Here is a 27,003-nt window from a genome sequence, read left to right as displayed (position 1 = left end):
AGGAGACATGAAAAATAAAGGAGGAAAAGCAGAAAAGAGAGCAGACATGTGACAGCAGTGCACCAGCATCATGAATAGACAAGAAGAACTGTTTAATGAAAAGCAAGAGGAAAAATAAGGGAGACATAAGAGAGGGAAGACCTAAGAAGAGGAAGAAGGGGAGAGGGGGGAAGGGAAAGAGGAAAGATTGGAAAATTATAGGAGAGGAATGAGAAAAGAAATTCTTTCAAAGATGAGAAGGGTAAGGCTAAGAGGAAATGTGCAGAAAGGGCCAGAAGGGAGGTGGGGAAGGCCAGGAACAGGAACACAACAGGATGGAAAGAACGGAAAGTGGGAGAAGAATAGAGACTGGGAGACTAAAGGGAAAGGAAGGGCACGGGCAAAGAGGGAAGGGAGAGGACGGAAGAGGCATCCCGAGCAAGGACAGCATCGGGCTCAAGCCAAGAAGAGAAAATGTACAAGAGAGAACCATGGACAGAGATAAATGTCAAGTCTTAGGAAGGTGCAAAGAGAAAATTCACCACTAGAGGGAGGAAACGGGGCTGGTCACAAGGACATAGCCAGAGTGCGCGTGCGCTAAGACGGCTCCACAAGCAATAACCCAAGAGAGTGCGCCTGTGCAAAACTACTATATGCCGACGGGAAAGGCATGAAGGAGTGGCTGCGCCTGCGCAAACAAGGCCGACGAAGTTCTTCGTGGGCTTCCTCTGAGGAAAGGAGGCTGAGAAATACGGTGCCAAAGGCTTTATCCCCACTCCCGCTGCCCATTAACCGTAACTCGGTTTCCAGTTGCGAAGCAAGGGTTTTCCGGCCTCAGCTCCCCGCGCCTGAACAGATCCCGGCAGACTGCAAACAAGGCGAGGATGGCGGAGCCAGGGAAGTGTTTGATTCCTGGGGTGAACGTGAGTCACGTGGCACGAACCGAACTCTCTTCCTGGGTCGACAGCCTTCTGGGAAACGTAGTTCTAGAGCCTAAGGGTTTTGCCCATGCGCAGGAAATCCCCATTGCTTGCCCTAAGTCTGGAAACGCTCCCTCTAGGTCAGGGAAATGTCAGTAGGGTGTTCCTGACCTTTATAAACACTAAACACGTTTACATATAGATCCATATTTACATAAATATATACACGCACTACATATAAACACATCGAAATATATAAATATACGCACGTAACACACATATATAACTAATTCTTTCCAGTTGGAATCCTATGTGTTTTTAATTTAATTTTTGTTTTGTTATATAAATTATAAAACAGGAGTCTGAAGAAGGTTCCATCTACAGCTTTCATCAGAATTCCAACGGTTCCCAATATGAGAGGTGGTTCCTCAGAGATGTTTTAATTTGCATTTCTCTAATTATAGCAAATTAGAGCATTTTTTCATGACTATAGATAGGTTTTAATTTCATCATATGAAAATTGTCTGTTCATATCCTTTGACCATTTGTCAATTGGGGAAAGACTTGTATTCCTACAAATTTGACACAGCTCTTCATATATTTTAGAAATGAGATCTTTTTCAGAAACACTGGCTAAATATTTTTTCCTGGCTTTATATTTGCCTTTTAATCTTGTGTTAGTTTTGTTTATGCAAGAATTTTTTAATGTAATCAAAAGTCAATTTTGCATTTTACAATGCTCTCTAGTTCTTTATTTAATAATAAATATAATTATATATTTTATAATGTGTATTATTAAAGTATAATTTATTTAATAAACAACATTTAAAGCAATGTTTTATAATAAAAATATAATAATTTATTTAATAAATATATTTTTAAAAGAAATATAAATTTAAAAAATAATCCTGTCCATGTTCCTTTTAGTCTTAAGGCAATATAACCACAGCTGTGTGTGTGTGTGTGAGAATGTTGTGTCTGTTCTTCCCCAATGTGAATCCTATTTCTGCTCTCAAGGAATTTTTTTCTCAAATGTGTACATTCATATTTTTTCTCTAGTTTGAATTTACTGATATTGAATAACTATTTTACTATCCAGGAAGATCTTACTTCACTTATGAGATTTCTATCAAGTAAGCCCTTAAATGACATTAATATTCTCTATGATGGAAGGCTCTACAAGATGCATTCATAAGGTTTCTTTACAATATTAATTTTCTGATATTCAAATCTAATCATTCACTTTCAGCATACATTAAATTCATTGTTTTGTTTTGAATTCGGTGATGTTTAGTAACTTCTAAGTCCCATCAGTTAGCCATCCCATATTCTCTCTCTTATGACTTCCCAGTGTTCCATAAAGTATATTGCCTTTCCAAAGAGCTTCACAAAATAATTTTTTAAAGCATTTCTAACACTTTAGGTTTGTAAAGCCCTGTTCACATTCATTATGACATTTGATAAAAATTATCTTCCTATCAAAAGCCATCCTACTCTCATTGCATTGCTATGATTTTTCTCTAGTGTGAATTTTCTGATGAAGTTCTATTCTATCTTCTGATTAAAGGTGTGAGAGCTGCTGAGGATCTAATTCTGACAAGCAGAATAGATCCCTTTCATGTGAGAGGATGATAATGATACAAGGAGACTGAAAGGCAGTTGCATTCTCTGACCTCTCTCCTCTTCCCTCTGCCTCCAATTTATTTCATTCCCAATCTACAAGCAACATCTTCATCAATAAAGGCTGATTTGCAATTCCTTCAGGGGTGTTATGATTCACAACTGTGGAGGCTTTTGGAGAACTGATCTACCCCTTATTCTTAGGCATTGTCCTTAACATGAAGGCTTTCCCTTATTCGTTACATTCATGTTTCTCTCCTTATGAATATTTGATTAATAATCAAATACAGACTATTTGATATTCAGTAAGTATGCTTGTCTTAAAAGTGTGCTGTGAATATATTTTTATTTTATATTTAGTATTTTATTTTCCTCCAGTTACTAGTAAAAACAATTTTAACATGTTTATAAAACTTAAGTTCCAAACTATCTCCCATTCCTCTTCCACAACCCCACCTCATTAAGACAAGCAATTCCATAAAAAAGATACATGTGTAATCATGCAAAACATTTCCACAATAGTCATGATGTGAAAGAAAACATAGCCCCTCTCCCCAATAAAGTTTCAGTAAAAATAAAAAGTTTACTTTAACCTCTATTCAGAGATCATTAATTCTTTTTTTAGGGATGAACAGCATTTTTCATTATAAGTCCTTCAGAGTTGTCTTGGATCATTGTCTTACTGAGAAAAATAAAAGTCATTCATGCTGATGATCTTACAATATTGCTGTTACTTTGTACACAGTACATTTGACTTCTTATCAGCCTATGCAAGTCTTTTCAGGTTTTTTTTCTTAAGACCATCCTGCTCATCATTTCTTATAGCACCATAGTATTATTCCATTACAATCACACACCACAACTTGTTCAGCCATTTGATGGGTATCTCTTCAATTCTAATTCTTTGCCCTCAGAAAAGAACCACTATCAATATCATTGTACATATAAGTCCTTTTCCTTTTTTATCTCTTTTGAGATACAGATCTAATATCAGTGTTGCTAGGTGTTGCAAAGAGTATGCAGTTCCAAATTGCTCTACAAAATGGTTGGATCAGCTTACAACTCCACCAACAGAGTATTAATCTCATTATTTCTACTTCACCATTTGTCACTTTCCTTCTGTCCTTTTAGCCAGTCTAATAGGCATGAGATAGTACCACATAATTGTTTTAATTTGCAATTATCCAATTAATATTGAATATGGAACATTTTTTTCATATGGCCATAGTTTTATCTGAAAACTGTTCTTATTTTTTGATCATTTATCAATTGGGATTTTAGTAAATTTGACAGTTCTCGGAGAAATGAAACCTTTGTCAGAGAATGTTCCAAAAGTTGTTTTTTTTCATAATTACTATTGCTAATTGTAATATTGCTAATTTCCCCTTTACCCTGCTTTACTTGACTATTTTTGACGTTTGACTACTCTCTCACCTTTCCTTCTATCACACCTCCTACTTCTCTTATCCCCATCCCTCCTATTTTTCTTAGGGTAAGGTAGATTTTTATATCCGATTGAATGTGCCTCATTACCTCTTTGTGGCAATTCTGATGAGAATAAGGTTCTCTCACTCTCTCTAACCTCCTCTCTCTTCCTCTCCATTGTAAAATCTTTTTCTTGTCTCCTTTATGTGAGATAATTTATTCCATTGTACCCTTCCCTTTTTCTTCCTCCCAGTACATTTCTTTATTTTTTTTAGATATCATACCTTCATATTGCACTCACACTTGTGCCTTGTTTATATGTGTTCCTTCTAACTACTCTAATGATGAGAAAGTTATCAGTATCTTGTTATCTTCCCACATAGGAAGATAAACAATTGAACCATATTAAGTCCTTTATGATTTCCCTTTCTTGTTTATCTTTTGTGATTCTCTGGAATCTTGTATTTGGAGGTCAAAATTTCAATTCAGCTCTGATCTACTCATTAAAAGTGCTTGAAAGTCCTCTATTTCATTGAATATCCACTTTTCTAAAAGTTTATGCTCAGTTTTGCTGGATGGATGATTCTTGGTTGTAATCCTAGCTCCTTTGTCCTTCAAAATATCTTATTTGGAGTTCTCTTATCCTTCAGTATAGAAGCTGCTAAATCTTGTATTGTATTATCCTGACTGTGATTCTTGATTCTTGAGTTATTTCTTTCTGACAGACTGAAATTTTTTCTCTTTGACTTGGGAGCTCTGGGACCCAGAATTTTCATTTCCTAGGAGTTTTCATTTAGGGGATCTCTTTCAGGAAATGATCAGGGAATTTTTTCTATTTCTATTTTACCCTCAGAGGTTCTAGAATATCAGAGCAGTTTACTTTGATAATTTCTTGAAAGATAATATCTCAACTGTATTTTTGGTAGTCCACCAACTTTTTAATTATCTCTTTTAGATGCTTTCCAGATCAGTTCTTTTGTCAGTGAGATATTCTACATTGTCTGCACAAGTGACCACACATTAAAGAGAAAAAACAAAACAAAAAAAAACTCTGCAAATATATCCAGTGGTCTAAAGTCATATACCAGAGACTGATACAAAGCAGCAAGGAGAAGTGTCTTTCCAAATCAGTCTTCAAAATTATGCTTGTTCTTTTGATTTTATTGAATTGACAATTTCTTTGTGGCTATTCTTCCCAATTACACTTTGACATGAGAATAGTTTGTTTTCTTGCTTCTTACTCTGCTATATGTAAAATGTTAAGATTTAGAAATAACTATTCCATGAGCAGAACCAGGAGATCATTCTACACTTCAACAACAATACTATATGAGGATCAATTCTGATGGACATGGCTCTCTTCAACAATGAAAGGATCCAAATCACTTCCAATTGATCAGTAATGAACAGAACCAGCTACACCCAGGGAAAGAATACTGGGAAATGAGTGTGGACTGCTTGCAATTTTGTTTTTCGTCCCAGATTATTTTTACCTTCTTTCTAAATCTGATTTTTATTGTGTAGCAAGATAACTGTATAAATATGTATACATATATTCTATTTAATATATACTTTAACATATTTAACATGTATGGGACTGCCTGCCATCTAGGGGAGGAGGTGGGGGGAAGGAGGGGAAAAGTTGGAAGAGAAGTTTTTTCAAGAATCAATGTTTGAAAAACTACCCATGCATATGTCAATGAAAAGCTATAATTAAAAGAATTAAAATTTAAAAAAAATCATTCTAAATATTCATATGGACTATTTGTGGTGTTATTTTTGTCCTTTTTTTTTTTTTTTTTTTGAGCACTAACCAACAAACTCCATTATCTATCAATTCATGTCTATCTTTCTAAGCATCTATATTCACCCTATTTGCTGCTTTTTCACAATATAATTTCTTTCTTTTTTTTTTTTTTTTTTTTGCTGAGGCAATTGGGATTAAATGACTTGTCCAAGGTCACACAACTAGGAAATGTTAAGTGTCTGAGGCCAAATTTGAACCCAAGTCCTCCTGACTTCAGGGCTAGTGCTCTCTCCCCTGTGTCACCTAGATGCTCCCACAATACAATATTTCATGGCATTTGGATAGATCATTTGTCTAGCCATTTTTCATCAATCAACATCTACTTCCTGTCCTTTGCTAGATGCATTTTGCTATATAAAGAGCTTTCTTTTTCTTAGTGACTTCCTCAAGGGATATGCCTAGCAGTAGCATCTTTGCTTCAAAAAGTAGGAACATTTAAGTCACTTTAGATAATTCTAAACTGCTTTGTAAAATGCTTGGACTAATTCACAATCCCAACAAAATATCACTATCTTTTTGCATCCTTTTGAACACAGACTATTCTTTCATTTTTTGCCAATTTGCAGGATGTGAGGTAAAATTTTAGGGTTATCTTGATTTGCATTTATCTTATTATTAATTGATTAAACATTTTCATATGACTGCATTTGCAATTTTTCTTTGAAGAATTATTCCTTATCTTTTAAATACTTTTTGGGGGAATCATTTGAAACTCCATGTTGCTATTATTTGCCTATAGATGGTTTTCCAAAAATCTTCAAGCAGTTTACATTTTAACAGTTTAAAATTGCAGGGAGTCTTTTTAGGATAACATCTCTGTTTAATATCAGGTCTTTAGAGATTTTTAACAAAAAGTTTTGTCCTCTCCCCTTCTTACCTTAATTGCCTTAATTTTATTCATGAAAATGCTTTGCAACTTCATAAAACTCAGAGTCTATTTTTTTCTTCCATAATCACGCATATCCTCATTTGATTAATTATCTACCCCCTCAGTAGAGGGGGTTCTAGTTCTCTTGTTATTATTTTTATAGAAATTTTAATATTCAGGTCCCCTTAACATTGTTTATTGTAGTACATAGCATAAAATGGGGATTCTAAATTTTTTTTGGACTACTTTTCAATTTCCCTAGCAGTTCCTGCTGAATTGAAATTGTTTCCTGGCTAATTATAACATCTTGGTATTTTGAAATGTGCCACTAAAGTTTGGTGAGAGATGTAGTTAAGTCATCCAAAATGAGTTTAAAGAATAACAGTGGAAGGACAATAAAGAAAAACAGAAAAGCTATAACTTCTCACCAACAAAGATTGTAGTACAACTGTATATTGATTTGAAATGGAAATGCTACTACAAAAGGCAGAAGAGGGAAGGGTGTTGGAATAAGTGTACATAGAGACTCATGTTGAAGTTATAAGGGTGTTGAGCGAACGATTCATAGGGTATGTGAAGAGAAAGAGGACAAAGGCTTAGGAAAAATCTTAGACCTTATTCCAACTTCTCAAAAAGTTGAAAAAGCGAACATAGACAACTACTGATTTATATGCCTACTTTTTCATCGATATAAAATACATTTTCTTTAAGAATTCCAGAGAAATCAAAGCTACCTATCCTCATATAAAAAGATCCTCTGAATCACTACTGATCAGAGAGATGCATATTAAACAACTCTGAGGTACCACCTCACACCTATCAAAGTGGCCAAAAAGGGGAAATGTTGGAGAGGATATGGGAAAACTGGGACATGAATGCATTGTTGGTAGAGTTGTGAACTGATCCAAACATTATGGAGGGCAATTTGAAACTAAGCCCAAAGGGTTATGAAACTGTGCAGACTCTTTATTCCAGTAATAGCACTGCTAGATCTATATCCCAAAGATAGCCTCCAAAAAGGAAAAGGATCCATTTCTACAAAAATATTTATAGCAGTTTTTTTTTGTGATGGCTAAGGATTGTGAATCAGAGAGATGCCCATCAATTGGGGAGTGGCTATACAAGCTGTGGTATATAGTTGTAATGGAATATTATTGTTCTATAAGAAATGATAAGCAGGATGATTTCAGAAAAACCTAGAAAGACCAATGTACAGATTGAACAGAACCAGAACACTGTACACAGTAGCAGCAATATTGTATGATGATCAACTGTGAATGACTTAGCTATTCTCAGCAACTGAATGATCCAAGACAACCCCAGAGAGCTAATGATGAATACTGTCCACCTCCAGAGAAAGAATAAATATTGAACATAGACTGAAGCACACGATTTTTTCACTCTTTTTTTTTTCTTTTATTTGAGTTTCCTTGTACAAAATGACTGTTATGGAAATGTTTTACATAATTGCACATGTATAACCTATACCTGATTGCTTATTGTCTCAGGGAGGGGGAAGGAGAGAAAGGGATAGAATTTGAAAATCAAAACTTCAAACACATTCTTCATAAAAGTATTACTGAGGAAATAAAACAAAACACTCCTAGACATCTTAGAATTTTTGAGGGATTTCAGTATTCCCCTAAATCAGATGACTTGCAAAACTTAATGTACCTTCACTACCACAAATCTGACAAGTAGTTTCATCTTAGCAAAAACGTTCAGTTAGGCAAGACTGATCACTTTCATCAAGACAACCCATTTTACTTTTGGACAGCTCAAATTGTTAGACTTTTCCTAACAACAAACTTTTATTTACCTCTTTACAACTTGTTCCTCATTCTACCCATTTTACGGTGCGTAATGTTTTAGTAAACTGTTATGGAAGGTGGTTAATCAGAATAGGTGGTGATACATTTGCTGCCCAACATAATATTCCTCTATGCCAAATTTTTCATACCCCTGGTTTGACACTTCAAATTTTTCCTCTTAAGCCAAATTATTAGAATTCAATTGTAAAAGATGCTACTTATGCAGCATAAAAAGATTTTCTTTCAATTTAAGTTTTCAAATTTTCAGTGTGGTTATTGGCTAAAATGCTACTCATGTTCCTTCATTTTGAAGTTGTGATATCTAGTACAATAATCTCCAATGTCTATCCTGTCTGTTCTCAAAGAATACCTTCTTCTCAGTATCTATTAACCTAAACAGCCATTCTTGCAAGAATGTAAATAAATCTTTCCTGCATCCATCAGTGAGCCAGGTGAGTTCTTGCCTTCTGGACATAAGCAAACAGACTCAGAAAAATCAACATGATACAAAACTTGACAAATTTGATTTCCAAGGAACATTTAATATGGACTTTCTCTTCCTGGTGAACCTGAGTGTATGGGTGCTTCTGTGACAACCACAAATTTGCCTGTTTCCATCATTGATGCCAGTATAGACATATTGAAGTATACCCAGAAAGATGGATGTGGCTGTAGAAAAAGTCAAACAAGAAGTTAAAGAAAAACGATTAAAAATTCAAGAACTGGAAAAAAATATGCAAAATTCCAGGTGGAATATTCAGATATGGGAAAAATTGTGGAAGAATATGAAGGAATAATAATTCAGCTGGTAGTATATAATCAGAAGCTGAAGGAGGTTACAAAGGCTAAAATCTAGAAGGTTTTATTAGAAAAACAGCAAATTACAACAGACATGAACTCCAAGGAAAGTCTTTCTCTGATTTCTTCAAGCTACTAGAAAAACAGGTTTTAGAATATCCAAAAAAAATAAAAGCATTAAAGAAATGTGTTGAAGTTTAAATACTAAGAATTGAAAAGAAAGGAGGTACCAAGCAATCAAGGGATATGCAGAAGAGAAGTGAAATCTAGCAGATGAAGCAATTGTCCAGGTTCAAAGCAGAGCAAAAGCTGAATCTAGTTTTACAAGCAAATTTATGAAAGGAACAAATGAGAGCCCAGGCACAGAGAAAAGTCTAGAATAAAAAACTAAAGAAAATCATGATTTAACCAAAATCTATAATGAGCTGACTTCAAAGACGGAGAAGAATTTTTAATTGTTTTACTTTTTGTTCACCCTAACTTGTGCTTGTTTCAACGTTGTCACTTATGTATATGTAATGTTTGGTTGTCATGTGAATTTTCTTAATCTTCATTTTTTCCATATTGCAAATATACTAAAGTCTAATTTATTTAACTAAGAAAATTGAACTGCTTTTTAAAATGTTCTTGAATAAAATTTAATATTTCTTCAAAAAAAGGAATACCTTCTCAAGTTTATAATATTCATATACTGTTTTTCCAACTAAAAAAACTAGTTTTTAGAACTAGAAAAACTCTCCCTCATTTCTAATTGTTCTATGAAAGAAGACTCAGTAATAAACTTTTGTATATTCTCTGTAATGAAAGGTTTTACCTTTGTACAGCTGTCTAGCATAAAATTTCTAATACTATTATGCACTATTGGAAGGTCTTATATGCATTATATTCATTAATTTTATCTTTGAAGGGCAGCTAGGTGGCGCAGTGGATAAAGCACCAGCCCTGAAGTGGGATGGACCTGAGTTCAAATATGGTCTCAGACATTTAACACTTCCTAGCTGTGTGACCCTGGGCAACTCATTTAACCCCAATTGCCTCAGCAAAAAAAAAAAAAAAAAAAAAAAAAAAAATTATTATTATTATTATTATCTTTGATATAAAATCTGTAATATTCAATAAGTTCTGACTTCCAATGGTTGACAACCCAAAATATATTACATTCATAAAGGTTTTTTCTTGTATGACTTCTTTGATATTCCATTAGATCTACCTCCTTCACAAAGCCTTTCCTACAACCATTTCTGTAAAGCTAGCATTTATAGTGTTTTAAGACTTTCAAAACCAACTACATGTTTTATTTCTTTGGACTTTCAAATGAACTCTACTATTAGCTATTATCCCTCATTTACAGATTGGGAAACCAAAGTCGAGAGAGATTAATTGACTTGCCAAGAGTCACATAACTATTATCTTAGGCAAAGTTTGAACTTGGGTCTTCCTCAATCCAAATCTGCTATTCTTATACATTTTACTACCTAAATGCCTTATCACTGTATTAAGGTTCCTCTTTAGTAATTTTTAATGTTCAATAAGTATCTTCTTCCAACTGAAGGCTTTCCTGAAATGATTAAGTTTCTTTCCAGTATAAATTATTATTTTGAGCAAGTTCTAAGTTCCCTTGGCTTGCTTTCCCAAATTCATTGTTTCTTCCCATTTCTAAGTTTTAATAGGACAAAATTTAATAATAATTTAATACAATAAGGTTTAATAATATGTCTTCTCTGACAAAAGCGGTTCATTGTATTCCAAAAGTTTATCTCCTATATTAAATTTCTGATATTCAAGTGTTGTCTTGCAACTGAAGGCCTTTCTACATTCTAACAAAATTTTTCCCCGGTGGGTTTTCTGATGTTCAGTAAGAATTGTCTTCCTGCTAAAAGCCTTCCCACACTGATTACATTGATATGGTTTTTCTCCAGTATGAATTTTCTGATGTTGAGTAAGACTTGTCTTCTCTCTGAAAGCTTTCCCACATTCATTACATTCATATGGTTTTTCTCCTGTATGAATTTTCTGATGTCGAGTAAGCCTTGTCCTCCTGCTGAAGGCTTTTCCACATTGATTACACTGATATGGTTTCTCTCCGGTGTGACATTTCTGATGTTTACTAAGTCCTGTCTTTTGACCAAAGGCTTTCCCACATTCATTACATTCATAAGGCTTCTCTCCAGTATGAATATTCTGATGTTCAGTAAGTGTTCTCTTCTGACTGAAGGCTTTCCCACATTCTTTGCATTCATAAGGTTTCTCTCCAGTGTGAACATACTGATGTTTAGTAAGTCTTTTCTTTTGATTGAAGGCTTTCCCACATTCATTACATTCATAAGGTTTCTCTCCAGTATGAATATTCTGGTGTTCAGTAAGTGTATTCTTTTGATTGAAAGCCTTCCCACACTCGTTACATTCATAAGGTTTCTCTCCAGTATGAATATTTTTATGTTCAGTAAGTGTTCGCTTCTGATTGAAGGCCTTTCCACATTCATTGCATTGATATGGTTTCTCTCCAGTATGAATTTTTTGATGCCTCGTAAGTCCTGTCTTCTGACTAAAGGCTTTACCACAATTATTACATTCATAAGGTTTCTCTCCAGTATGAATATTCTGATGGCAGGTAAGTCCTATTTTCTGACTGAAGGCTTTCCCACATTCACTACATGTATAAGGCTTCTCTCCAGTATGAATTTTTTGATGTTGAGTAAGGATTGTTCTCCTGGTGAAGGCTTTCCCACATTCATTACACTGATAAGGTTTCTCTCCAGTATGACTTTTCTGATGGTCAGTAAGAACAGATTTCCTACTGAAAGCTTTACCACATTTATTACATACATATGGTTTCTCTCCAGTATGAATTTTCTCATGGCAGGTAAGTCCTGCCTTGTGACTGAAGGCCTTCCCACATTCATTACACTGATATGGCTTTTCTCCAGAATGAATTTTTTGATGACTCCTAAGTCCTATCTTCTTATGGAAGACTTTCCCACATTCGTTACATTCAAAGAGTTTCTCTCCAGTATGAATTCTCAGATGATAGACAAGTCCTGCCTTCTGACTAAAGTTCTTTCCACATTCGTTACATTTATAACTATTATTTCCAGTATGAATGTTCTGATGTCCATTAAGTCCTGCTTTCTGACTGAATGTCTTCCCACATTCATTGCATTCATATGGTTTCTTGATGTTAGGAATATTTTGATTGTCAGTAAGTGTTCTCTTCAGCCTGAAAGTCTTTTCACAATCATTACTTTCATAAAGTTTTTCTCCAGTATGAATTCTATTATGGATAGTAATGTCAGCTTTCTGTGGGTAAATCTTTTTATACTCATTACACGAGTAAGATTTTTCTCTAGTATGAATTCTCTGATGTTGTATGAGCTCTGTCTTCTGACTAAAATCTTTTCTACATTTGTTAGATTCATAATATTTTTCTACAATAGGAATTCTCTGGTTCAGAGAGGAAGTCTGACCACATTCATTTCCTAAATGTGCTTTCTCTTCATTCTGTTTGCTATGATTTTCATTAAGGTCTGAATCAAAATTAAGTAATTTTTCATCTTTATTATATCTAGAAAACATTTTCTTCAAGGAAATTCTTTTCTGTTTATTCAAGTATGAATATAATCTGACTCTTCTTTGCTCTGTGTCACAATGATGAAGATTCTTTCCAAGAGACAACTTATCTTGTGGAAAAAGGATTGTTCCTTGGCAAAAGCCTCCAGTATATTTTTTACATGCATGTTCACTACTTTGATTGTTCACTTCAAATATTTGTATGTGTCCTAAAAGTTTATCCTCACTACTCTGCTGTTTTTCTAATAAACCACAACATTCCCTGGCTTTGCCAAACTTGGAGACGTGAAGACTTCCCGCATGAATTCTTTCTTGCAATGGTGCTTCCATGGGGAGGCCACTGTTTAGACAGGATTCCCTAGTTTCAGGTCTAGTATCCCAATCTGAAAGAAATTTTTAATAACATAAACATCCCTTGTTACCTATGCATTATACTTAGCCCAAATTCCCTCTACTCCATCAAAAATATTGTTCTCACCTACTTTTCCAGATAAATGACACATTTCTTCCTTTCAGAGACCATATATAGTCTAGAAAAAGTGGACTCCAAAAGCTATCCCCCATATCTTAATTGTAGTCCTTCTTCACTTCTGCCTCTTCAAAATTCTGATTTCATCTGAAATTCGGCTCAAGGATGACTTCCTACATAAGACCTTTTGCAGGGCCTCAAAAATTAGCATCTATACATCAGGAAATACCATACTTTATATATTTTCAAATTACTGTTATGCGGTTTGGTCATTATACTTATTGTGTATCTAATTTATACTTTAATATATTTAACATCTACTGGTCATCCTGCCATCTAGGGGAAGGGGTGGAGGAAAGAGGGGAAAAATTGGAACAAAAGGTTTGGCAATTGTCAATGCTGTAAAGTTACCCATACATATAACTTATAAATAAAAAAGCTATTAAAAAAAATACATAAATTGGGTGTTAAAAAAAAAAAAACAAACCCAAATTACTGTTATGTGTACACATTTTTTCTTCTTAAAGAATGGGAGAGAGAGGCTGCTTTATGCCAAGAGAGTCTCTCCTTGCATCCCCTCTCTAAAATCCAGATACATTGTAAGGCACAAAGCCAGGCACAGAGGAGATCCTTAACAAATGCTTGCTTGACTCCATAGGCTATTTTCACATAGTTGACTTGTAAAAGGCAAGTCTACCCTAAGATTAAACCAAGGTTTTTTGAAGTCACATTTTGGGTTCTTACTGTTTTGCCTGTCAGAGTAATCAATTCTGTTTAATGTTAAATAACAGACAGAGGAGCAATGAACAGAAACTATAGGAAACCACTTTGAATATGTACAAAAAGTGTTTTGACAAATAGTTAGGCTAAATCAGATGGTCTGCTTTAAAAAACTGTCAGGCTTGGAAAAGACCTTAGAGATTATACTCGGCAATTACCTCACTTATTAGGCATCTGTGTTGCAAAGAGTTTATTAAAAGTATTGCTTAAGTCACAAATCTAATTACTAGCAAGTAGAGTGAGTTGCTTTTCTCATCTCATAATTTGAACCCAAACACAAATGTACTCATCTCTCAGAGAAAACAGGCTATAGGATATATCCCTTATATAGGATATCAACACAAATTCTGTTTCCATATACAAGAAAAAATATTGGTAGAAATCGACAGTCAAAAACAAGTGTGAAACAATTTTCACAAAAATCAAAGAATAAAGTTATGCATGCTCCATGGCTAGGTAGAAATATACAATAAAAATAACATTATCATCAGAAATTACTTGTTATATTTATTAAATATGTGGCACCTACTGCTATGGGAATATCTACTATTCAAACACATCACTTCTTTTCTATTATTTCATAGATAAATCCTACAGACTTCCCTGAACCACAGAAATGTTAACTAACATCAGAAAAAACCCACCAATCAAGGGAAACATTAATGACAACCACATTAATGGAACACTCAACAACAAAGTAAACTAAATGAAAGTTGGGAAATTATCATAAGCAAGTTGGGTTCTAAAAAAAAATAACAAGAGGCCTGAATCAAGAGTCAGATCTGCATTCAATCCCTGCCTAGGTCACATATGATGAAAGTAACTTTGAATTAGTCCCTTAAGACTTTTTGAACATCAGTTTCATCATCTGTACAATGAGAGGCTTGGATCAGATCACCTCTGGGGTCGATTTCACCTCTATCTTGGATTCAGTGATATTCTTTTTTTGCAAAGACTACGGGTGTGAAATGCTACATAACATGTCAGACATACAATAACTATAACAATCTAGTGTGTGACAAACCCAAAGATCCCAATTTTGGGGATAAGAATTCATTATTTGACAAAAACTGCTGGGAAAACTGGACATTAGTATGGCAGAAATTACACATGGATCCACACTTAATACCATACACCAAGATAAAATCAAAATGGGTCCATGATTTAGGCATAAAGAATGAGATCATAAACAAATTAGAAGAACATAGGATAGTTTACCTCTCAGACTTGTGGAGGAGTAAGGAATTTGTGACCAAAGAAGAACTAGAGATCATTATTGATCACAAAATAGAAAATTTTGATTACATCAAATTAAAAAGCTTTTGTACAAACAAAACTAATACAAACAAGATTGGAAGGGAAGCAACAAACTGGGAAAACAGTTTTACAGTTAAAGGTTCTGTTAAAGGCCTCATTTCCAAAATATAGAGAGAATTGACTCTAACTTATAAGAAATAAAGCCATTCTCCAATTGATAAATGGTCAAAGGATATGAAGAAACAATTTTCAGATGAAGAAATCAAAACTATTTCCACTCATATGAAAGAGTTTCACTATGCTCAAAAAGTTATCAAACTGTGCATCCCCTTTGATCCAGCAGTGTTTCTACTGGGCTTATACCCCAAAGAGATACTAAAGAAGGGAAAGGGACCTGTATGTGCCAAAATGTTTGTGGCAGCCCTGTTTATAGTGGCTAGAAGGTGGGAAATGAATGGATGTCCATCAATTGGAGATGGTTGCGTAAATTGTGGTATATGAATGTTATGGAATATTATTGTGCTGTAAGAAATGACCAGCAGGATGAATACAGAGAAGATTGGCAAGACTTACATGAACTGATGCTGAGTGAAATGAGCAGAACCAGGAGATCATTATATACCTCAACAATGATACTGTATGAGGATGTATTCTGATGGAAATATATTTCTTTGACAAAGAGATCTAACTTAGTTTCAATTGATCAAGGATGGTCAGAAGCAGCTCCACCTAAAGAAAGAACACTGGGAAATGAATGTAAACTGACTGCATTTTTGTTTTTCTTCCTAGGTTATTTATACCTTCTGAATCCAATTCTCCCTGTGCAACAAGAGAACTGTTTGGTTCTGTACACATATATTGTATCTAGGATATACTGTAACCTATTTAACATGTATAGGACTGCTTGCCATCTGGGGGAGGGGGTGGAGGGAGGGAGGGGAAAAATCAGAACAGAAGTGAGTGCAAGGGATAATGCTGTAAAAAATTACCCTGGCATGGGTTCTGTCAATAAAGTTATTTAAAAAAAAAAAAAGAAAAGAAAGAAAGTAGATATCTTCGACAAAGAGAAGAAAGGCTAGGAAAGAATTCCTGTAGAACATGGGATATTATTTGAGATCTAAAGAAAGCTGAGAAGCTATAAGTCTTCTACTGCTATAAAGGAACATGAAAATATACATAGTAGATTCAAAGCAATTTCAATAGACTTGAGATGGAAAATGCCATCTGCATCTAGAGAGAGAACCATGGAAACTGACTTCAGATTGAAGCATAGTGTTTTCACTGTTTTCTTTCTCCTAGTTTTTTCCTTTTTGTTCCAATTTTTCTTGTACAACATGATATATAAATATGTTTAAAAGAATTGCATATATTTAACCTCTATCAGATTACCTGCTGTCTTGGGGAGGAGGGAGGAAAGGGAAGGAAGGAGGAAAAATTTGGAATACAAAGTCTTACAAAAACAAATGTTGGAAATGATCTTTACATATATTTGGAAAATAAAATATGATTGAAAAATTTTAAAAAAAAACCTTTCATTTGGAAGTCCCTATGGGAAAAAAAAAAAAAAGGAAATATACACAGTAGTAAAGTTGCTCACATCCACTCTCCTCAGGATCTCTACTAAGAACAGATTCTATCTATCAAAAGGAGCAATACCTTCTTCTATTAAAGTACTCATAGCAGCTAACAGTAAGTCAATATGCATTTATTAAATAAGTACTATGTCTTGATCCCTGGGACAAGCACAAGGAAGAGAACACAAAAGACAGACACTGCCCTTGAGAAACTCACAGATGAATGGAAGAACCGACACTCAGATAAACAGGTAATTGATGAAAAGAAAATCACAAAAAGAGGAAAGGTGCTAGAATTAAGAGGGACCGGGAAAGGATTCCTGTAGAATGTGAAAAAAGCTGAGAAGAGGAGGGACAACATTTCAGGCATGAAAGTCAACCACAGAAAATGCTTGGATCTGAGAGATGGAGAACAATATGGAGGCCAGTGCCATTACATCAAAGAGTGGCCGCAAGTGTGTAAATGTATAAAAATGGTGAGTTATGAAGCTCTTGAATTGCCAAAAAGGTGATTCTGCATCTGAGTTAGAGATGACAGAGGACAGGGGAGTGATACCCTCAGACCTGTACTTGAGGAAAACCATGAGTGACAGAATGACATGGAATAGGAAGGGGCTTGAGGCAAGCAGACTTCCCCAACAGCTACTGCAATCACCCAGTGACGAGGAAACGAGGGCCCACAGCAGGGTGGGTGGGGGCAGCGTCAGGGAAAGAAGGGGGTGTATTTGAGAGCGATTGCAAAAGTGAAATCAACAAATAGTGATACAAGACTGAATATGGGCGAAGGGGGATGAGAGATAGTGGGGAAGCCAGGATGACAACTGAGTTGTGAGTCAGAGGACTATCAAGAAGGGTTAGGGTTGGTTAGGTTCTGTCCAAGGGCAGAAGGTAAGAGGAAAAAGTGAATGAGCTCAGTTTAAGACATGCTGAGCTAACCTATCTCCTGGATATCCATTCTGAAGTGTCTGCCAGGCAGTTAGCAAGAAGAAGGCTGGATGGATAATCACAGGCATAGAGATGATAATTAAATCCAAGGAAGCTGATGAGATCAACAAGAGAACTAAAATAAAAGAGAAATGTGCAGGGACAAGTGGTCAGAAATGGAAGGGGATGATTAGGAGAGAGCAGTTTCCTGAAATCAAAAGGGAAAAAAAGTGAAGGAAAAATAAGTAAACAATAGTATCGAAGGGTACAGAGAGACAAGGCAACTGGATTTGGCAACGAAGAGATCAGTGAATAGGTTGGAGAGAACATTTTTGGTTGAATGATCAAGCGGGAGTCAGACGATCGAGAATGAGACAAATGAAGGCACCCACGGCCTCCTCAAGGAGCTTGACCACAAAGGGTGGACGAGATATGGGATCACAAAGAGCAGACACAGAAGAGACCAATGAGAGTTTGGGAAGGCGTCTGAGCCATGAGGCTGCCTGTAGACAGCGGAGACTGAAGAGCAGTAAGACAGTAAGAGACTGGAGGAGAAGCCCCTCGTAGATAGATGGGAGGAAAGGAGACCACGTCTGAGGGGAGAGCAGCCAGCATTGGCAGGGGGAAGGTAATGACCAAAGACAGGAAATAACAAATGTTTCCAATGAATCTGTTGTAGCTTAAAAAGTTTTGGTTCATCAGAAATAAAATCTAATGACTCAAATAAATATGGGAAGCCATTAAAAAGAACGGAATAAAGAAAACAATAAAAAGTAACTCTTTAACTTATTTTAAAAAAATAACAGGAGAAAGATGAGTTTTTAAAAACATGGGATAAAAAGCAGTGAAGCTAGGTGGCTCAATGGATAGTGTCAGTGGCTCATCTTCTGGAGTTCAAATCTGACCTCAAGCCCCTTCTGGGCAAGACACTTTACCCTATTTGTCTCAGTTTCATTATCCATAAAATAAGCTAAAGCAAACCCAAATGGGTCACAAAGTGTCAAACATGACTAAAGAACAAGGAATCTAAAGGGGACATGACAACAAATGAGCTGGGTCCTGCCTTGATTTTACTACAGATAACAACCACATAACAACAGAGACAGAAGTTAAGAGAAGAGAAGCAGAAAGGCTAACGAAGATCAGGTAAGGCACTAAAATGGCAAAAAAGAAAACTCTCCTTTCTCAAACCCTTCCTCTGAGACTGGAGGGAGAAAACCAGGAGAGACTTGCAGAGAGCACTTGGCTGAGCTGAAGATGAGGCTCTCAGGAACAGCTCATCCCAGAGTCTCAGCTCTTCTCCACAGAAGCCACAGGAACTGAGAGAAATCTCTGGCAAGACTGACAAGGTCCTTTCTCCCAACAGCCAGCTGTGATGTTGCTGGTAATGACTTACCTGCTTCTCACCTACTCACTCACCTGCACAGATGCTTCTTGGGCCATCTCCTGCTGAAATCCAAACCACTCCCCCTCGCTCCAACTGGTTGATCACATCTGGTTTGAAAATCGCTAGTCCTGAACATTGGAAATGCAAAGATACTGGTTCAGAAAGCCGGCTCAGAATGTGATCTGTTCCTCACAGGGAAAAATGGAAATGAGAGGAAATGTCCCCTTCTAAAGAGAAGGAAGCCTGCCCTGTGCTGGGCTCTTAGGAAGTACATGAGAACGCATCAGGGAGTAAAGCTGGGCTCAGAAAGGACCCACCAATACTAGGGACCCATTCACATCTCCATTCTCTACAGTGGAACTTCAGGGAACAATCTCAAACTTGAGGAGAAAGAACATCAGGGACCACACAATGAAACCACAATTTCCACTTGTATAAACCCAAATTCTTTCAGCTGGACACAGACAGAGTGCCCTGTGACACAGCCACAAAAGGATGAGCAACCTATGATTGACAAACTTTTGCAGGCAAACCTGGGAAAATGCCCCAGTGTTTATTTTTAAGGGAAGAAGCTACAATCCTGCAGTGAGAGGTCTTGGTTAGCAGGGGAGGCCTTACCCAGGCAGACCAGGTTGTGGTAGTTTTCCAGCATCACATCCCTGTACAGCTCCTTCTGAGATGGGCCCAACTGTCCCCACTCCTCCAGGCTGAAGTCCACAGCCACATCCTCGAAAGTCACCGATTCCTAAAATATCAAAGACATGTCTACACCTTCAGGTCCCCTTCCTAATATGGACCCAAAAGGACAATATTGGTTTTCACAAAACTCAAACAAGGAAGAAGGGTCCTGAGAGGCCGACCCACACCTGAAAAAGGGCTGTAGCCACCATCTCCCCAGTAGGTGGGAACGGCAGCTCAAGATGAATTGCTTGAGTTTAGGATTTTTGAGAGACATTAGGATTAAAGTCAATCAGGCAGCTCTTCCAACTACACACCAGTAGAGCGACACCCAAAATCAGAACTTCACATCGCTCTTCTTATTTCAACACAACAGAGCTTTATTTGGTGACTCTGAAGTTCAAGGCAAAAAACACAAAAATAAAATGACTGATGAGCTTTTCCTTCAAGGTCTAAATTTTATGTCAGATAAAAAGAAATGCAATGTATACGTAGGCAAGTAAAAGCAGGATCATTTGAGGAAAACATGCACCAATGGTCAAAGGGAGGTGGCAGGTGATCTGAGCTTTACAGGACATCAGAGTATATGAGGGATAAAAAGCCACAAATGGACTTTACCCAAAGCAGGCCTTGAACTGCACACTAAGGAAACAAAGACAAGCGACATGGTCCCTGTCCTCAAGGAGCAATTTTTATAGGAGAGACAACATGGAGAGAAGTGACTGGGAAAGGGAAGTTTGGGGGGTTATTCAGGCATGGTAAAAACCAAGCTGCTAGCGTACACCCTCGATCCATGATAGATCACTAGTAACAATGTGCACCGTGGCTTGGAGAGGGTTATAGTGAGTGTGTATTCCTGACTCATTCATCAGTGAGTAGAAATGATTTAGATAAAGAGCTATCTGTTCAAATGTGACCTCAGACACCTACTGTGACCCTGTGTGACCATTTGAGTTTCCCTCAGTTTCTTCATCTGTAAAATGACCTGGAGAAGAAAATGGTGAACCTCTCTAGTATCTTTGCAAGAAAATCCCAAAAGTGATCACAAAGAGCTGATATGGCTGAAATGGCTGCACGATAACAACACATGATTTAGAGTGACATATGATACATGAATTGGGGGGAGGAGGCTGAGGAAGGAGGCCATGGTCTCTGGAGGTCAGGTCCATAGTGTGAGGACAAAGATGTGATTTCAGGAACTCGACAAACTCACATACCTGGTGATCCTTTCTGGGCAGAAGTACAGGGGCCATTCTTCCGTTACCGCTGCCTAGGAGAGCAAGGAGCTCTCAACAATCAGAGCTGGAGAAGAAAAGAAAAGCATAAGCAGGAGGAGTGACCCTCTCGTGTAGCCTCCCAACCACATCCAAGAGTTGCCCCTCCACCACCCTGCTGAGTTAGAGATCTCAGGGCTGTTCCTTACAATCATGGCAGATCAGGTGACACTAGCTGAGCACTTGAGGAAAATGAACCTTGGGAGCCCAAAGTAATGAGAATATATCAGGTGAGTGCTATTGAGAATGGAGATGAGGATGGCTTATAGAATTATAGGTAAACAAGGGGATGGAAGGCTTCCCTTAAAAGAGAGCTAGTCATTTAGATCTGTATATAGTCTAAAGTTCTTTCTAGAAATATTATATTGATGAACACAATGAACAACACTCTTGGGTTGTACATAGATTAGGATCCAATGTATATTGATGGAGATAAAGTCTGGATAGATTGAGGGGAGCCAGAGAGAAATGGGCCTAGAACACTAGGCTGAGAAACTTGTACTTTGTCCCAGGGAGCTGCTAAATGTCTGGGAGTATAATCAGAGATTCATTCCAAGGCCTTAGGAAGGACGTTTCCCAGGTTCTCAGCAGACTGAGAACTAGAAGCAGGTAAGTCAGTTAGGAAGCAACATGATTGTAGGAATGACACAACACAAAGGCCTCAACCAAAGTCCTGGCTGTGGGATGAAATAAGAGGAGGAGGCTGGGAGAGATGGTAGATAAGAGTCCCCTCCTCCCCCCAGGCCCAGATGTTCACCCCCTCTGTCATCTCTGCCCATTCATTCACCCTCATCTCACAAACACCATCAGCTGCCAAGTCTTAGAGATGGTCATTCCACACCCTGGTGCACTTTTCAGTCTACCTTTAGAGCCAGCACCCAGGTTTAGCCCCTCATCACATCTCATCTTCATTTGCTCTTGCAAAAGCCCAAGGTTTTCTCTTCCTCATGAGTAGGTCTGACCATGTTACATCCCTAATGCAGTAAACTCCAGAGGTTTCTTTATTGTTGAATTGTTTCTTTCATGTCTGACTCTGTGTGACCATTTGGAGTTTTGGCAGAAATCCTGGAGTGACCATTTCCTTTTCCAGCTCATTTTATAGATGAGGAAACTGAGGCAGACAAGGTGAAGTGCCTAGGAACTATCTGAGGCCAGACTTGATTCAAGAAAATAAGCCTTCTTGATTCTGAGCTGGCACTCTGTTCACACTGTCACCTGGATGGAGTTCCTTACTGTTTCGAATATCAAATATTACCCTCTGCCTGGTGTGTGGCACACACACCCCCCTTCAGTCTTCTTATACCTTACTCATACCCACTCCACCTTCCAGGACCCCGGGCTCCTTGCTGTTAGGTAAATTCCTTTGTTTGGCAGTTAAAGGCTCCAGGACACTTTCCCAACTTACGACCCAAACATAGGCCAGCTGAACACACCTGCTGGCCTTCCTCTGTGACAATCTACCTCCTGTCATCCTGAATTCCTTCTTTCTTCCTTCGTTTCTAGCTTCCTGCAAGGCTCAATATGCTCACTCTGTGAAAAGCTGCATGATCCCTCCTAAACCCCAAGTCGAGGACCTGCCCAATTCACATAAAAGATTACTTTTTATTCAGTTCTACTTTTCTAGTGACATGTGCAGTACATGATGGTTCCTGGGATAAACCCTAAGTTGTCAGGACAGAGATGTTTTATTTTTGTCTTCGAATATCATGCACCTGGCATAAAATCTGGCACAGGATGAGTATTTAATAAAGAATTGTTTGATGGTTGCACATTGAGGAGACTTATCAATTCCCTGAATGGGGGGTGGGGTAGGAGATAAAAAGCTGAAGGAGAGAAGAAAAGATAACGACAATTCTGAGGTCAGAAACTGAGGTTCTTGGGCAGAAGGGGATATGCTATTAGTTCCTAGATGGATAAGAGAATGGATGGGAAGAGGAATGATTTCTCTAGAAATGAGGATCAAAAACAAGGTAGGGGAAAGAAGAGAGAAAAACAGGTGGGAAAAACAGCAGAATGAAAGAATTGGCAAATACGGGAAATAATCTGAAAGGCAGGAAAAGTAGAGAAGAGCAGACACAGGACAGCAGAGCAGGACCATCAGCCAGAGGGCGAGAGGAGGGAGCAGGTCAGGGAGCCCTATGAGGGATATAAGGGAGGGATGAGGGGGAGACCAAGAAGAGAAAGATGTGACAAAGAGGAGCAAGAGGGAACCTAGAGGAAGGTAGGGAAAGGGAAGGGGCAAGGGGACAGGAAAATTAAGAAGAGAAAGGAAATGAAGATGAAAAGGGAGGGAAACTGTTGGTTCCCTTAAAGAAAGTGTATTTCTTTTTGGTCTGTGATCCCTTTGGAGTCTCAGCCCCTCCTGAGGAAGGCATATCTTTCCCCCTCCCCCAAATAAGTTATCTTTCCTTTGATTCACACCTCTTTGAAGTGTTGTAAATTCCAATAGGAGAACCGAGCTGAAAACTGTTGAGTCTAAGCCCGGGAACCTTGGCTCCAGAAGCCCCAAGACTCCTTAAAAAGGGCAGTAGCTCCTTGCAGATGGCCCCAGGTAGCCTGCTCTGCTGCCGGACCTTTCTGCCCGCTGAGAAAGCATTCTCAGCGCCAAAATGTCATTTCCCGATAGATCTTTGCCACTTAGAAGTCAGTCCCTTAGCAACTGATCCAACAATAAACTTTCATTTTGCAACTAATAATTCGGGAATGAGTGAATTCTTTCACTCTTAAACCTGCGGCCGAGCTAAAGGGGATATTAACAGCTCTCTTATCGCCACTAACCTCTTGACCACCAGGAATTGAGAGCATTCAAACCGCATCAAAGCTAGAGAAGGAAAGAGGCAGAAAGAGGTCAGAAGGGAAGTTACAAGTGAGAGGAGAGCCAGAAACAGAGATCAAGGGAGAGGGGAAGAAAGGGGGGACAACCCACTGGGAGACAGGAGGGGAGGTAAGAGTCTGGGGGAGGAGGATGGCGAAGGAGAAAAGGGAAGAGGAGGAAAAGGAAGGGGAAAATGGGAGACGGTGAGAAGGAGTAGGGCAGGAGGAGGAAAGAGAAAGGGGAGGGGAGAGGAGCAAGAGGAGGAAAGGGAGAAGGAAAAGGGGGATGGTGAGGAGAATTAGGGGAGGAGGGAGAAGAGGGGAAGGGAAAGGACAGGAGGGCAGGAGGACTCCCGGGAGGTTAAAAAAAAAAAAAAAACCAGTTCAAATTCAGAACCTGAACTGGAACCGCGGCCAGGGGTGAACCTAGAGAGGTTAAGAAAAGAATCGGAAAAAGAAATTGACCATTATAGAAAGGAGGAAGGGCTAGCCAGGAGAGGACACGAGGGCTGCGCGTGCGCCAGGACCTGTGAGACAGCGCCAACACACCAGTGCGCATGCGTTGTGTCCCAAGGCGGGGCAGAGAAGGGAATCGGAAAGGGAACGACTGCGCAGACGCAGATCCACTACCAGGCGACAGAGCAGCGTACCTACTCCCCAGAGTCACCTCAGGAAAGAAGAATGTAGAGAGGCATGACTCCCGCGCCTTCTCCCCGACTCTCTCTGCCCATTCACTTTACGTCAATCTCTACCGGGTTGCTTGAAGAAGGAGGGTTCCACATCCCCAAGTTCCCTCACTCAAGGCGGCAGCGAACTACGGAAGCCTGGAGAGCTCCTAAAATGGTTGACTTCCGGGCGAAAGCGCAGTCAAGAGGGGCAAAAGTTCCCGCCCCCTTCCACTAGAGAGGCAGTGCCTTCTGGGAAATGTAGTTCAGAAGAAAGGGAATCTTGCACAAGGTAGAGAAAACCTATTTAGAGCCCAGATGTTTGAAAGAAAGCATCGCGCAGGGCAAGAGTTCCTCCGCTGCGTTACCGTGACCTTTCTACGTACGTGCTTTCGTTTATTTGATAGGTAGCTAGATCCCCTTCCCGGGACAGAAGGACTGGTGACTCCTATCTCTGCTGTTCTTTGGTGGGCAAGGTCTCTGGGGACTTGTGAAACCATGGAGCAGCGACCTCCTCCATCAAACTGAACAGGGCCACAAAGTCAGTGCCATTTAATTCCAGCGAACCAGGCAAAGAATGCTTTGAGCAGAGGAAGTAACAGTGGGAAACTATGGGGGCCGCCTTCTGATCTACAAGTCTGTCCGCATCAGCTTGTTCCCGGCCGTTTTATTAACATGGCCTTGGATCCTCGTGTGCAGGAAATGTGGAAGGAAAAACCTCTGTTTTGTGAGCTACTTTTAGTTCTTTAATCCTTCAGAACAAGTCTCTCCCTACATTCCCGAACTCTAAGGAAGCCCCGGCGTTTCAAAGGCAAAGTTAGTTTACAGCCGAGGAAGGAAGGTTATTTGTCTGATTAGAGACAAGCTTCTGAGTGTTGGGGTTCACAGGCGACCCCGAAAGGTTGGGCTTCCAGACTGGTGGCCAGGTGGCTCAAAAGGCTATGACCCATATCAAGTCAGGGGGCAAACTTTATTAATGCCAATGGAAGCAGGCTAAGTTCCAAAAGAATTTATCGAAGAACCAGGAGCAAGAAGATCAACTTGTGGGGGAAAAAAAGATCAGGTGTTTCATGTCACTGACTTGCTAATTTTATGGCTTAAAAGTGGACTTGAGGAGTGGTCTGGTATATACCTTATTATTGTCTCAAATTTTGTTCTCACTGACCAACAGATTGTTATCTAACAGCTAGCAATGTTTGTGGAGCCATAGTTCTCCCAAGGCCAGGCGATCTCAGGTTTATCACTAAATCTTCCCTAAAAGCTAGGGGAAGAAATATAGAACTACATTCCTCCCAAGGACACGTGGCTTTAAGGTTATTGCTACATTTCACAGAGGGATGAAGGTCTCATCTTTGCTTCAGGCTGATAAGGAGTATAGAGCTAGCCCTTCCTAGTGGGGACCAGCCTGAGGAGGGGAGACAGGTGACTTAAAGATGGTAGAAGCAGCATCCAGGGGTGATGAGTCTCAGAATCAGGGAGCAGGTATATTCAAGTTGAATAAGTAGTTGGAATTTCATGGTTTAGAATCCGGAAGAAACAAAGCTTACAATTGTATTAAAAATGCAGGGATCAAAAATAATCAAACAAGAATAAAAAATGAAGCTAATATTAGGGTTACCAGAACAGTAACCAAGTATCCCAGACAGAGGAAGACTTGGGGGGGGGGGGTAATGGGCTGAGGCTTGAGTTGATGCACTGAGGTCCCAAGCACATGAGGCTAAATAATAATTGGACCATACTCTATTAATATATAAGCTTGGAGAAAGAATGGCCCCCGCCCACTCTTTGTGCAAGTCCTGATGTGTTGTATAGGAAATGACAATTTTGGTGGGTGGAGGCAGGGGAGTGGAAAGGGAAGGGGAAGGAGAGACTTTTGGCATTGCTATTGGGATGGTTTGCTCAGCTCAGATCTCTCTCTGTTAGCTGGCTTCCCGTCGCAACTGCCCATATTGCTATCGCAATCATCTTTATTCACCTCTTCACTTCAATAAATATTGAAGATTTTTCCCTTAACCTGAATTCCTGACTCCGGCTGATTTTAAATACGCGGTCATTACAGGGCGGGGGAAGGGAGAGATGAGGCTATCGTGAATGTCTCACATTGAGCCAGTTTTTTGTAGGATCCTCTCAGAACAAAGTTCAACCTTCTGAGTTGTTGATGTACATATAGCAGGAGGTTTTGGCAAGGGCACAGAGACTACCACTAGAGGCAAGAATATAATCCAATATATAACGAATTGGTTATCAAAAACCATGTGGGCAAGAGAGCCCAAGGATTCCTGGATCTCTTAGAGTATGCAGTTTCATCGGCCAGTTGGTTGATTATGGCAGCCAGGTTTGAGATGTTCTAAATATCCAACCCAGGAAACTAGCATTGCTGTGCCTT

The 27,003-nt window shown here is 38.6% G+C and overlaps 1 protein-coding gene across 2 annotated transcripts; it reads right to left on the bottom strand.

Moving 5' to 3' along the window:
• Nucleotides 1-2,850: 2,850 nt before the first annotated feature.
• Nucleotides 2,851-26,902, bottom strand: LOC127545756 (zinc finger protein ZFP2-like). 2 transcript variants are annotated; one of them, XM_051973237.1, is made up of 5 exons: nucleotides 24,603-26,902; nucleotides 21,082-21,166; nucleotides 19,805-19,931; nucleotides 19,219-19,314; nucleotides 2,851-13,178 (listed from the first exon to the last, which is right to left on the bottom strand). In XM_051973237.1, exons 2-5 carry the CDS (start codon nucleotides 21,115-21,117, stop codon nucleotides 10,933-10,935), a joined length of 2,505 nt encoding a protein of 834 aa, XP_051829197.1. In that variant the 5' UTR covers nucleotides 21,118-21,166; nucleotides 24,603-26,902; the 3' UTR covers nucleotides 2,851-10,932. The 2 variants fall into 2 exon arrangements, with proteins under 2 accessions (XP_051829197.1, XP_051829198.1); XM_051973238.1 differs by having other exon boundaries at nucleotides 24,620-26,902.
• Nucleotides 26,903-27,003: the final 101 nt, after the last annotated feature.

Source organism: Antechinus flavipes, chromosome 1 (assembly GCF_016432865.1).
Source record: "Antechinus flavipes isolate AdamAnt ecotype Samford, QLD, Australia chromosome 1, AdamAnt_v2, whole genome shotgun sequence".
Classification (NCBI taxonomy): domain Eukaryota; kingdom Metazoa; phylum Chordata; class Mammalia; order Dasyuromorphia; family Dasyuridae; genus Antechinus; species Antechinus flavipes.
This window is presented reverse-complemented; position numbering and strand designations above follow the sequence as displayed.